Source organism: Trematomus bernacchii, unplaced genomic scaffold (genome assembly GCF_902827165.1).
Source record: "Trematomus bernacchii unplaced genomic scaffold, fTreBer1.1, whole genome shotgun sequence".
NCBI lineage: Eukaryota > Metazoa > Chordata > Actinopteri > Perciformes > Nototheniidae > Trematomus > Trematomus bernacchii.
In genome coordinates, this window is record NW_022987685.1 from 5,053,169 (window position 1) to 5,067,288 (window position 14,120).

General features: G+C 40.5%; 1 protein-coding gene across 4 annotated transcripts in view; it reads left to right on the top strand.

The window, feature by feature from the left end:
• Positions 1–5,636: 5,636 nt before the first annotated feature.
• sorcs2 (sortilin-related VPS10 domain containing receptor 2) overlaps positions 5,637–14,120 on the top strand; it is a 208,635-nt gene continuing 200,151 nt past the window's right edge. For 3 of the 4 annotated variants that reach the window (XM_034136631.1, XM_034136632.1, XM_034136633.1), the window contains exon 1: positions 5,637–6,096. In XM_034136631.1, the coding sequence (XP_033992522.1) occupies positions 5,743–6,096 (354 nt within the window). In that variant the 5' untranslated portion in view covers positions 5,637–5,742. The remainder of the gene's footprint in view (positions 6,097–14,120) is intronic. The other variant, XM_034136634.1, reaches the window with a different exon arrangement.

A 14,120-nucleotide genomic window follows, 5' to 3' on the forward strand; every position in this document is an offset into this window, starting at 1 on the left:
TTGCCAGGCCCGGAAACACTTTTTCCCATTGACTTACATGGGGAAAGAGTGGTCTGTAAATCGTTGGATAATTTTTTAAAAACTAAATCAACTACCCAGTATGAACACTTGTATAGCCCTTATTAAAAACATTCGTTCCTCAAGTTGTAAAAATGTGCTAATAACGTTATTCTGTGAGTTATTTCCCTCTGCATTATGAACGTGCATCTAACCCACGGGACCGCGCCGCCCGGCACGTTCATGTTACGTGTTCAGCACTACATGCATTTATCTTTACCCATGGATGCACAATAAGAACGGACCCATATCGCCTTACTGCCAGCCCAGGGAGCTGTAATAATGGATATATTGCACATGTTTGCTGTAATTTATCATTTGTAAAATATTATACTACATGGGCTGTATGATTAAATCTTGTACCGTAAATGTTGTATTAAATAAAGTTAATATTACCGACGTAGATTAACGTCCCTGTAGCTTCTTATTGCACTAAAAAGCTTATTGCACTGTATATATATATATATATATATATATACAGTGCAATAATTCTTTCATTCTAAATGAAGCTCTGTTGCTTGGATATCACTAGATCCTGTTACAGCGTAATATAAAAGTACATAACGATTGATGTGTAAATTAGCATAATTACTAGCTAACCGCTAGCTGCTAACTGCCGCCTCGTTAATATCAAATCTATCATAATAACAATCCATTACCATGCTGTCATGAACGTGCGGTGCTGTTATGTGTACGCAAATTGACGTGCTTGATGTGAACAAGCATTTTGGGGGGCATAGTTAAAGTTGCGCATGCGCTATGAGCGCACATACGGGTACTTCTCAGGCATGCCGGGTAATCTGTGACGTTTCGCTCTCTCAAAAGTTGGGCCATTTTATCATCATGCGCGAATGAGCAACTCTCATAGGAATGAATGAGGCCCCGCCTCCCACACTGTATCCAGTTCTTATTATACATCCATGGGATGGCAGCTCAGTGCCCCTATGCCTATGGTCATTATTTTTTTGCCACACACATTAAATAGGAAAATACTCTGAGCATGCGCAGTGTAGTTTTTACAGTCACCATTCACTTAGACAGTGAGAGGGAGGGGCATGATCAGGTTTTGTCCCACATGGCTCTAAACAGCTCAATAGGCACTCACTGTAGACACTAATTAGAAGAACACAGACTAAAACAGCAATGTACAGACGAATCAGATGATTAAACATGATCTTAAAATATATTTTATATATTTTTTTTTTGTTGCATTTTTTGTAATCATTATTTGTAATACTTTCTGCTGACACTAGGTGGGGGCTGTGCCTGCCCTTAATGACCAGTCACCACTGATTGTTGTACATATATGCATGGAATAATGAACATTACAATACTTATATATTTGTACAAGCGTGCCAAGCCGACATTAGTGTTGTTCATGCACTAGTGACACCAAATGACTCTGAGGCGTTTAAAGATCCTCGTTCGTTTTGGCCGAATGTGTACCCAGCAGATAGGGTGAGATATCAACCTTGCCATTGTTAATGTGAGATGACAGGGCATGACTGTTGCAGCACAGGGACTTGTCTGAATGGGGGAGGGAAGAGGAGCAGCTCCTGTGGGGCCTCTAATGGATGGTCACACCTTTATGACCATGCAAGAGTAGATATTAAATACTTGGGGCGTGAGCGGGGGTGTCTGTGTGTGGTTCAAGTGTGTGTGTGTTTTTGTGTGTTAGCATTTCAAACTGTGGTTAAGGATTCTGAACCAAGGTAATTACCCCCCAGGAGTTCAGTGAGGTCGATCATTGGCTGCCTCATTATTAGAGTGGAACATCCCATTAAACTGTGTACGCCGTGTGGATCAAGGTGTGTTGAGTTTATGCTTCACCATAAAGGGCTTAGATATTGTCATGGCTTTTAAATTGTATTTAAAATGCACTTCACGTAAAGTAAAAACCTACGTAGAATCATCACTTGACCCTGCAGATCCGTTTAACACATCATGTTGGCTTTCAGCTCTTGTTTTTACAACGCTACTGTTTTGGTCTTCTCCAACTGCTTTATGCAAGTGAGATATTATGTGAGAATTATATTTGTAAACTTCTGAGAGAGAGCTACATCTTCACATCGTGACCTCATAGCAAACTAAATTCAGTAAATATTTCATTCGGTTGCTGGTGGCATATTCCTGTTTGTGTGTGATCGCAGATGAAAAGTTTGGATGAATAAAGCATATCTTGCAACATCTGAGCATAGAGACAGCTCGGGGGGGGGGGGGGGGGGGGGCATCCTTGGACTGTGGGAGTTCAGCTTGTTAGCATGCTGCTGAGCGGCTGCGGAACGTACTTTGTTCGTCATGAAATGTTCACGGATAATTGGATGTTATGAAGATTAATGTGCGTTAGTTTTACAGAGCCGCAGGAGAACTGCAAAATACTTTGACTGTGAACAGCTGTCTCTGGCCTCTTTAGTGGTGCCAGTTGTGATTTTATTAGATGATACCATGATGGCTCAACCTGATAAACTGATTGATCAGCTTATTGACTGATTCCTTTCATTCATTCACTTATATCTTTATGATTTGTACAATGTTCTTACATGTGCCTGGGAGGATCTGCAGTTTAACTTCAATATAATTTGCTCAAAATGATTGCAATTACAGAATTTATAGGAGCAATTCTTATTTTTGTTTCACTTTCATCACTTTTAATTAAAAACAATTGGAGTACCTTTAGGTAGTTACCTACCACATACCTATAGTTATCTTACGACGTACATTTTTGCAGGCTCCAATTTGCAATACACACACAAAAAGACACACACAGACACTTCCGCTGTGGTATAAAATATTTAAATGCAAGCTCCAGTTTAGTAGGTGCAATTACAGGCAGTATACTGGCAATAGAGGTCATGAATGGTGCACGCTCTGCCATCATCTGCCTTTTACTTGCACATTTATATATTTTTTCGATTTAAGGCAGAAAATAGACCTATGTTCAACACCACAAGTTTTTTTGAAGTTCTGCCAGATCAGCTAAATAAATAGGCTGTGTTCTGATCTGTGAGTTCTGTAGGCATCACATGTAGGTACAAGTTTCATTTTGATACATTATTGATGTTGGCTGAATTATTCAACATTGCATGTTGCACTACACTTGCATTATTTACAGTCTGTTAAATCATTTTCTGAAATGACTAAATAAGCAAAGAAAAAGTAATAATAAGAAATAGTTTGAAATCTTAATATCCTTGATTTTTGTCCTCTTCCTTGCACCCCCAAAGCTGTAGTTCTTTGATTGTGTCTGCTGGACTTACAGTACAATATTGCTGGGGTTGACCCCTTCTGCCCCAAGCAAACTGCTCCTGTTCTGCCATTCTTAACACTTGAATGTTCAAAAACGAAGCTAACTCTACCGGTTGTTGTCGGGGATACTTCTGAAGCAAGAGCTGGAGCTTTGATGGCAAACACTGACGGTTTATTTGGAGCTTCGGCCGGAGAATTCACAAGACATGTCACGGGCCACGGTCTGACCACATGATGGAGATGCCACAATCAATTCTGAAGAACCCTCCTGTAGCTCGAGGTTTTAAGTTCAGAGTGTAATAATCAACATTCTTCAATAGATAGACTAAACAGCTGAGGATACTGAATCACATTTGTTGTCGCTTATGGCTCGGGGTCATCTACACCCCGAGAAGGATGTGTTCCAGGTGTCCCACAACAATAACTATCTCTGACCGAGAATTGCCCGGACATAAACTGGTAAAATGCTTGGGCTGTGACTGAGCAAGAAGAGTGGACTCAGACTGAAATCATGCAAGTTTCGGCAGTATCTTTTTGAGGAATGTTTCCAACTGCTTTATCTGACCGCATATGGAGCTAATATTATTGTATTATATATTATATTGGAAAACAAAAACAAACCCAGAAAGAACTGAAGGCCAACTGTCTCTAATTGGATAGATGAGTGGACAAACTAATTATGTTGGGAACCACATTTCTTAGGTCCCACCTACTCAAAAATAAGAATGTGGACTTTATAACTCAAGACTCTTCAGACTCTCCTTGGTATGCAGCGTTGTTTCCTAATGTTGTTGGGGACTCAAACTAGACAAGTAAGAACATTTTAAACACTATCCTAGTCTGGATGGACACACACATGGGCGTAATTTCCACTGGGGACAGGGGGGACATGTCCCCCCCACTTTTCAAAATCCCATTTGTGTCCCCCCCACTTTTTAAATGTGTTTATTATTATTTTTTTACGCAAGCGGTCATCGTCAAGGAGGAGCGTCTGTGTGTGTGTGGCAGGAGCGCATCTTGTGAGAGAGAGATAGAAAGAGAGAGAGAGGGGGTTGTTGTTAGCATTTGGTGCTAGCTCGGAGCTAACGGAGATTAGTAGCTGTTTCAACAATAAGGAGAGGGAGAGCTCTTTCCTGTCGGACTTTGAGAGACTGAGAGAGAGACAGACACATATAGAGAGAGAGAGAGAGAGACAGAGAGAGTTACGTGGGTTGTTGTTAGCATCTGTTGCTAGCCCGGAGCTAACGGAGATTAGTAGCTGTTTCAACAATAAGGAGAGGGAGAGCTCTTTCCTGTCGGACTTTGAGAGAGTGAGAGAGAGACAGACAAATATATATAGAGAGAGAGACAGAGAGACAGAGAGAGAGACTGAGAGAGAGACTGAGAGAGTTACTGGGTTGTTGTTAGCATCTGGTGCTAGCCCGGAGCTAACGGAGATTAGAAGCTGTTTCAACAATAAGGAGAGGGAGAGCTCTCTCCTGTCGTAAAACATGTTCACATGGATAGGATACTAGATAAGTGTGCACACTCATTATATACACTACACATTTGTCTTGGATTTGTTAACACTATAGTCCCTAATATATTTGTAGAAAGGCAGGAAATGGAATTAAATCGAGAAAATGTTTCATTGCGGAGGACCCCCTGTTTTGTGTCCCCCCCACTTCTCAAACCAAAGTTACACCCTTGGACACACAACAATACTGAATAATTCATCCTGTACTCGGTGGGATATTACCCTCTTTGATGTCTGTCTGCTCCACATTCTCCAACACATGACACATGAGTTGCATTGTTTTAGAAACTTATTTTCAATTACATGTTAGTTACTTGAAACAAGTAGAATAGATCCTTAATATAAAATAATCATCTGTTCTTCCACCAGCTATACGGAAACTTGTGGAATATTCATGTAGGTTGTGGCAGTTCACTTAAACTATTTTCCAAAATGAGCATGCTGATGGAGGGCAATTTGATCATAAAGATTGTTGGATAAAGTGAGGATAGAAAGCAACAAAAAAGGTTAATGTTCATAATAATGCTTGTCTTTATGCCAAAACCACTGAGAAAGCTGGATGCCCACTTCTTAATAGGCCCATATATAAAAAACACACCACTTGAAATAGGACATATGTCATATACAGTATATGGTGTAAATTCCTTATGTGGGGACACTTGAATGAAGGTGGATTGAGATCAGTCGCTGGGTGATGCAGCTATAGGACAGCAGATGGCACCCCTGTGCCTTTCTGTGGCCCACACACAGAGACGCGTCCACGTTGTTCCACTGTCTGCCTTCTCTCTAGTTCTCCTCCCTCCTTCCCTCCCCCATCACTCTCTTTCTCTCTCGGCTTACAGTATACACCTATCTATCTTCCACAAGCATCAGAGGTCTCTCCATCAGTTTCCGCGATACTAAGCGCGACTGCAGCGCAAAACATGGCATCTTTGCGCTCCGAAGAACCGCTCTCCTCTGCCGCGCACCTCTGCGTGTTTCTGTTGGTCGCCTCGGCCTGGATGGCACTGCCGGGACCCGTGCGCTGTGACAGCGGGGCTATAAACCGGCGCGGCGGGGAGGACCGTACGTTTGACATGGGCGGCGGAGACGGAGGCTCCCCGCCGGGCTTACCGACGGAAGGTGACGAGGAAGCCGTCGGAGGGGAAGGCTCACTCCGCTTCAGGCGAGCACTGTCCCGGGAAAAACAAATGTCCCTGCTCAGCAGCTCGTTCGTGCTTAAAGGGGATGCGACCCACAACCAGGCGATGGTCCACTGGACAGGAGAGAACAGCAGCGTGAGTATCCTATCCCTTAATCGTCCCGTCCCGCCACGATCTGCTGGTGCATGCACCATCCTTATCACACCTCTCTTTGTCACCTTCCACCCTCCATCACTCCAGCAACATCACACATCACCAGAACAAGTTATTGTTCTTGCAGAAGCTGATGTAGACACACGCTGCCTGGCATAGCGAATGAGCCACTGTGTGGTTTTTACGCATCCAGGTGGTCCAGCTGCGCACGGTGGAATTTGTCAGGCACCGGGCTTTGATGAAAGATCAAGACTTTTAAAACGTTTTACATGTCAGCGGCCCCATAAATAGACGTGCACTTTCGCTCCAGACTTCCATTACATCACATGGTGGTCCAGGGTCACGAGCCATTGTTATTGTCTGTTTACATTGTGCTGCGCAGGCAAATCAAAGCGTTCAGACTGAAACATAGCGTAGCCTATAGTCCTTTGTTTGAACCAACCATTATATACTGTAAATATAAATATATTTATTAAATTTGTTTTAAATATTAAGTATTGTTTGCTAACATTCAATTATTGAACCATGGAGGTATCCACTTTGAGAACCACAATAACTCCCACTTTGTATGATGACATTTAAAAGTACAAGGACATTTTTAGACTGTTAGCACAGAGCCAGTGGTGGGACAGCTTGGTGCTTAATTCAGTCACACGAAGCCATGACTAAAATATTCATGGGGAGTTTTGTTCATGAATGTCTGCAATGTCTTGTTTATTTGTGATTGGAAACACAACTTGGCTGATTCACAATTAAATTGAGTATGCTACTTTTAAGCCATTAAGTGTGCCAATGCTTTGTTCTTCTGTTTAAGTGGCTCCAAAGTACATTTCAGGAAGCTTATCGAAATAAAGACCATTCAATTCCAGTGCGATTGAACAGGGATGTCAGCTAAGACAAAAATACCACAACCTCACATTAGTTACTATCAGTTATTATTATTATTATGCATTTTTCTGTGACACTGAAATAATTCTCGTAGGAATATAATAATTATTTTTCCTCAGGGCCAGGTCAAGTGAGAGCAGCTACACAATGTAAACAAGAGCAGTCTTTGTGAAGGATATTGACAGACGCCAGGGGATGTCAGTGGTAGTGTCTGGTGGGGACATCACTTACAATCAGAGCCTTTTTTGTCAATAACACATTGCTGTTTTACTGGCAGTGGCTGCAGGCAAAAAGGAACAACATGAAAAGGAAAAACAATCAGACCGTAAAACATCCAATGTTGCCATCATTTAGTATCTGGAGTTCCCCTAAAAATTGGTTGGTGACTATTACGAACATTGCACATTTGTAGGTAACATTCAATGTATTGTATTATCAACATAGTCAAGAGAGATTTTTAAAGCAACCCCCAGCAGCTTTACACATTGGGGGGACCAAATGGTAGCAATAACTTAAAAGTAAAAATGTGTATAAAGAAATCTTGTATATTTGCATTATCAGAATGCAAAGTGTTGGTTTGACATAGCCACTTTAAAGTTGAACAGAAATTGGAGTTCTCCCAACTTTTTGATAGAGGAAAAATAATCTTCAATAAAACTGTTATTGTGCGTGCCAGTGAGTGTGTGTTTATTTAAAAAAAAATTAAAGCCTCTGACTAGGCGTTTTCCCATAGCAATGGTTAACTCTCTTTCACTGTTAAGCTGGTTAGCGTAGCTTGTTGATGTTTCCATTGATTCCTAGATGATCCTTTGCGGTCAGGCTGCTTAATGACCTCCCAACTGCCTTGCTGCCTTTGTAGCTCTTGGAATTATAGGGATATTGTCCACCATTTTTAGTTCCTGCCACCATATGTAGGGTGCTCATCAGAAGTTCACGCCAACTCAAGATCAATTAAACAGAACATACTTTTTTGGGGGGATGATTTGGTTATTATTTTGGTAATTTGGTTATAACAATTAACACAAGAAACATCAAGGATACATTTATTTAGCAAAAGTTTGTGTTATTTTCAGTTTGTTAACTTGATGCAGTCAAACAAACTCGCCAAAGTCACATTTGAGGACAAGGTACTACAATTTAATGACTTTTGAGATTCTAGTTTGGCATTTAAGACTGGCCATTTGAGTGATAAAATAAATTGACAGTCTTCCAATGGACTCTGGCCTTTCTTTTGATGAACTTCCCTATCGACATTTCTTTGAAAAAATGTTTTAATCGAGGCAATGAGTCTGCAGGGATCCTACAGCACTCAGGCTCTTCCAGGCGTATACGTTTGGCTTATCCTCAATTAACTTGCTCTGGATATGTACTTTGAAAGGTCAATGAGACAGAGTTCATCCCAGCCTAATAAACATAGACAAATGGTGCCATTCCATTTCCCACAGGCTGACATTTATGAGTGGTGTCCAGATTGATGGGTGTGAAATATATTTCCTCCTCCTCTCTTGTTTTATCATTTTGCTTTTGAGTCTCCAAGGTTCCAAATGTAAGTCAATGATGAGAGGGGGGGGGGGGCAACAGAGAAAATGACGGTGATTCAGACCAATCTCTACCTATTTTCATAATCATTGTAATGGTTGTGTTCTGGCCGACTTCAATTTCTTACCAGGCCCCAACGTGTTTTGACAAGAGGATGAATTGTTCATCTAGTTTAATAGTAAAAGTACTGTAATTGAAAACAGCTCTTGTGTATTCCCTCTGTCCCTGTGGCAACAATCACCAAGTCACTTTACTTTGGCAAGCCTTGATTGGTCAATTGATGGCTTAGAGCATAAAAGAGCTTCCCCTTAGGCATTCCCCAGAGCTGTTCTTGAAGAGCAGCGATAACTAATGATGTGTGTGTGTGCGTGCGTGCGTGCGTGCGTGCGTGCGTGCGTGCGTGCGTGTGTGTGTGTGTGTGTGTGTGTGTGTGTGTGTGTGTGTGTGTGTGTGTGTGTGTGTGTGTGTGTGGGTGTAGATATTCAAGGATAACCAAATAGTAAGAGGGTTGCAGAATCTATATCAAAATATAAATGCAACTGAAAATATGTGCCTTTCGTAGAAGTTGTAGATCAACAGGAACATAATAATCAAACATTCAGAAGATCAATGGTCACAGCCACAACTCCTCAATTCAAGCAGCTCATTATACATTGTATAAGGCATTTTACACTATGCAACTCTTCAGTGTCTTTTCACTGGTTCTTCTCTGGTTCAATGGCAAAACCTTCAAACACCACAACCATTCATGTATTTACTCAAGAAAAAAATCTTAACTCAGTCTATTTAGTAGCTTTTCATGACAAAGACACATTTGTAGTGTAGTGGATTCATTTGTTTTTGTGAGTAATATTGTTCCTGTGTCTTTGACATAATGATGCTCAATATAACTGTAATACACATTTGAAACAGATATGACATTAAGATAAATGTCTTCTAACAATTTCTACATGAGGCCTTAACATGTAGCCATGTATTACAGGTCTAAGGACATTTTAAAGGTACTAGCATCTTATTTTGTATTATTATTAACTGCCATAGTCATAAACGTGCACACATGCAATGGAAAGGGACCTGACGTGATGCTGTATTTCGATATACCACAAAATATCAGCATTTTGAATGAAGAGAGACTGATGGGTAATATATGCCACTTACTGGGTTAAGAGCCCTCCTGTATTTATATAATTAGAAGTAAAAGAATAACACTGAATTTATGGACTAAAAGGCGTTGAATATATAAAAAGTACAGAAGTAATTGATAATTACTTCATCCACTGAATGTATAGGTATCAGTTATTATGACATGGCTGAGTGACAACAATCTGATAAAGGACCATGCAGCGTTTCAAGACAATTTTTTGTAACATTGTAACACCAAATTATTTTGGGGAGATTCATATTAAATTACAACACTATAGTGCAAGAGACATTTAAATTGTTGTTTTAAAAATACAGAAGAAGATATATATTTTTTAAACAAGCCAATCCATCCAGGAGATGTTGATGACATTCAGTTTCACATTTTGCTTTCAATCTGTAGAGAATATAAGATGATACCATCTTTCACCCTCAACTTCCCCCCCTTCCTACCATCCCCTCAGGTTACCTTGCCAACCCTACCTTCAGATTGCAAGCATTGTTTTCAGCCAATCAGGTCAAAGGATTATCCGCCTTCAGCATACATTTAATCAAATCATGGCCTTGGTTGAATTCAAATCGAGGGAAGCATCATGTTTTTTAATAAGGCCCTTTATTTGCATGGTAAGTCATGGCTCATGCAGGTGCTTACACACATATAAGCTGTTCAAAACAGCCATGCTCTCCCTCTCCAGTCACACATGCATGCACATCCACATCCACATGCACATGCAAATCCGAACACACACACTACCTCGGTCTCCAGGGTCCTGACTTTACGTGAAAAGCATTTTTTTGACGCTTTACATACTAAACTGACAGTTCATTTGGCCCCTGGAAAATGTTTGCACATGTGAGGAGAGCCTTTTTGTCATTCATCATGTCTGTCCTCATTCATCCTGCTGAAAGAGACACTCTAAATCCCTGACTATAAATCATCAGACTTGTTTGCCTGCTCTCCTTTGTCACTTTTGATTGTAAATCCAGCACGGTCTCAAAAAAGTACAGTATCACCACAGCAAGCATGCCATCTACCTTAACTCAATTGAGTGTCTTTTAGCAACATCAGATGGCTCTTGGATTCACATTGAAAATTGATGCGTGCCATTCATTATGCCATGATGAAGATTTGATATATTGTATGCTGTTTAGTCAAGTCCATATTGGTTTTCAGAAGGAAAAAAATATATAATTTATAATATGCGAAGAGAGCGAGTGGGCGGATGAATTGAACCTACACCAGATTGAGAAAGGACTCAGCGGTGCACAAGGCTCATAGAGTGACATACAGTAAAGGGTATAACACCAATGAATTTTTCCTGATTTAAACGTCAACAATGACTTTCTTTCATAATCCCACATTGGCTTTTTGTCAAAGGAACCAGTGCTACACCACTCCTCCGCTCCCTTCACTGGCAACTATAGCTGCGTGAATCCACTCCAAGACATTGGTACTAGCCTATCATGCTTTGAATGGATCCGGTTTCTTTTATATCATGTGCAACTTTCCGGCTCTGTTATCCCGCTACAATACAAATGGCTGTTAACTACGTATCTTTGGTCCAACATTTTTGAATGAGCTCCCCCTAAATATCAGGAATACACAAGTCCACACTTCCCTCACAGACTGAAAACTGACCTGTTTTGACTACTCCGTGATCATTAAACCAAGCACATCAAAATGGTAGTACTTTGCTCATTTGAAACTAATGCACCAGCACTTGAAATGGTTTGTCTTCATTGTTTATTGAGCTTTATCGCTTTGAATCACAGCGTCATGTAAATGTAATGTAATTTATTTCCAAAATAGGCCTTCTAAAATACAGCAGCCCTGCAGGACTTGACCTGCCACTCGCCGGTTTGTTGCTTCGAAGCCACGGTTTCCTTGGTAATGAGTCCTTGGTAAGGTACAGGAAGAAGCATGCTACTGTAGAGTTCCTGTCTAATTAAGTGTTTAGTGATACAAAGGTGGAATCTTGCTGTTTGAAAACTAAATAAAAGCAGCAAGACACATTGTCTTACAGGTTGTTCATAGACTGCTGGCAGCGGGAATAAGAGATTGTTGTCTGTTTGTTCCTGACGTGCTGTATGTGTATGAGACACTCCACGTTCATAATTCTTTAGCTTTTCCCTATAATCAGAACACGTTTTATTTGTTCTCTCTTTCCTGCTTCTGCAGTTTGGCTGCCATGGTTGAAAGTTCATGGGTATGTTGCCCTAGCAACCCACACTTGAATACTGTCCGGTCTTCCAGTGGTTTGGTTCCTGATCTGAAATCAGAGTCGCCACACGTCACTCTACTTCTGCATATTTCATGTATAGCTTTGGCATTAATATATGCCAGTCCTATTGAGGTTGCCAGGTGAGAATCTCGTCTCAAGTTTTTTCCGGGAACAAAGGAAAGGTATCTCATGGGCAGTCCATCGTGCATTTCTGCATTGTTCCTTTCTTTTTTTGCCCTATTTTTTAAGTTTCTTTAACTGAAGATCAAATGTTAAAATTACTGAAGTAGAGAACATTCGATCTGACATTATCAATATACAATTTTGTGCATGAACATGTGACGTGGTCATAAATGTCTTTTTCAAAGCCCTAAAAAATCGACTTGATGATTACGGGCGGATATCTAGAGGATTTACATGATTTGTGCACTCAAATCGAGTTGTTCCCTTGCAAGGATGCTTTCCCACTTGTGAATACTGTTGTGTGGGCGTGTGTCACATGCATATGCTAAGACTTGTTTATTTTTGGCCTATCATATGCCCATATTTTACAATGACATTCAAAATGAAAATCTTGAAATCTCAGGCTCACTTCAACACTGCTCATATGTATGTATCTACAGCATATGTAGCATTGCCATCTACGTTCCTATACTGCAACACTTCTGCATACTAACTTGAGTACTAACTTTAAGGGAATTACTTTCAATTAAAGCCAAAAAAAGATATTTGGAAAGCAGTACACTGTATTTTTTGTTCTTTTATGGTATTTTCAGGCCTCAAGCAAGACAACTGGACTGGAGGAAAGAGATGTAATCTTGGCGTTCACCCATGAACTGGATACAGCGTGGGAGGCGGGGCCTCATTCATTCCTATGAGAGTTGCTCATTCGCGCATGATGATAAAATGGCCCAACTTTTGAGAGAGCGAAACGTCACAGATTACCCGGCATGCCTGAGAAGTATCCGTATGTGCGCTCATAGCGCATGCGCAACTTTAACCATAACCCCCAAAATGCTCGTTCACATCAAGCACGTCAATTTGCGTACACGTAACAGCACCGCACGTTCATGACAGCATGGTAATGGTTTGTTATTATGATAGATTTGATATTAACGAGGCGGCAGTTAGCAGCTAGCGGTTAGCTAGTAATTATGCTAATTTACACATCAATCGTTATGTACTTTTATATTACGCTGTAACAGGATCTAGTGATATCCAAGCAACAGAGCTTCATTTAGCATGAAAGAATTATTGCACTGTATATATATATATATATATATGTATATATATATATATATATATATATATATACAGTGCAATAAGCTTCTTAGTGCAATAAGAAGCTACAGGGACGTTAATCTACGTCAGTAATATTAACTTTATTTAATACAACATTTACGGTACAAGATTTAATCATACAGCCCATGTAGTATAATATTTTACAAATGATGAATTACAGCAAACAAGTGCAATATATCCATTATTACAGCTCCGTGGGCTGGCAGTAAGGCGATATGGGTCCGTTCTTATTGTGCATCCATGGGTAAAGATAAACGCATGTAGTGCTGAACACGTAACATGAACGTGCCGGGCGGCGCGGTCCCGTGGGTTAGATGCGCGTTCATAATGCAGAGGGAAATAACACACAGAATAACGTTATTAGCACATTTTTACAACTTGAGGAACGAATGTTTTTAATAAGGGCTATACAAGTGTTCATACTGGGTAGTTTATTTAGACCACTCTTTCCCCATGTAAGTCAATGGGAAAAAGTGTTTCCGGGCCTGGCAACCAAAAGGAAGTGTAGTACCGCCGTTTGGCCAGCACGAATATTTTCATCTGAGTCCGGCGCACTTCCTGGGGGCTTGGCATTCATAGATATATATAAAATATATCTATGCTTGCATTCACCGCCAACAATGAAGTAGTAGGACCCCAAACACCAAGAGCTGTCCATAACGATGCCTGTGTATTTATGTCCTGTTAAGGAGAGTCAATTCAATGATTGGCTTCAGCAGTTTGACTCACCCCTGGGTTACATACTTTAAATATGTAAGAAAAAAGAATCTAAGCATCACATAACAGTGCAAGTTAAAGTAAAGGGGCCAAATTATACTTTCAAAAAATATAAAATGAAGTTATATACATTTGTCGCAGACAATGGTTACACATGTTTTAATGTTAAAAGTATGATCTGCTCAGGATCTCAAGAGA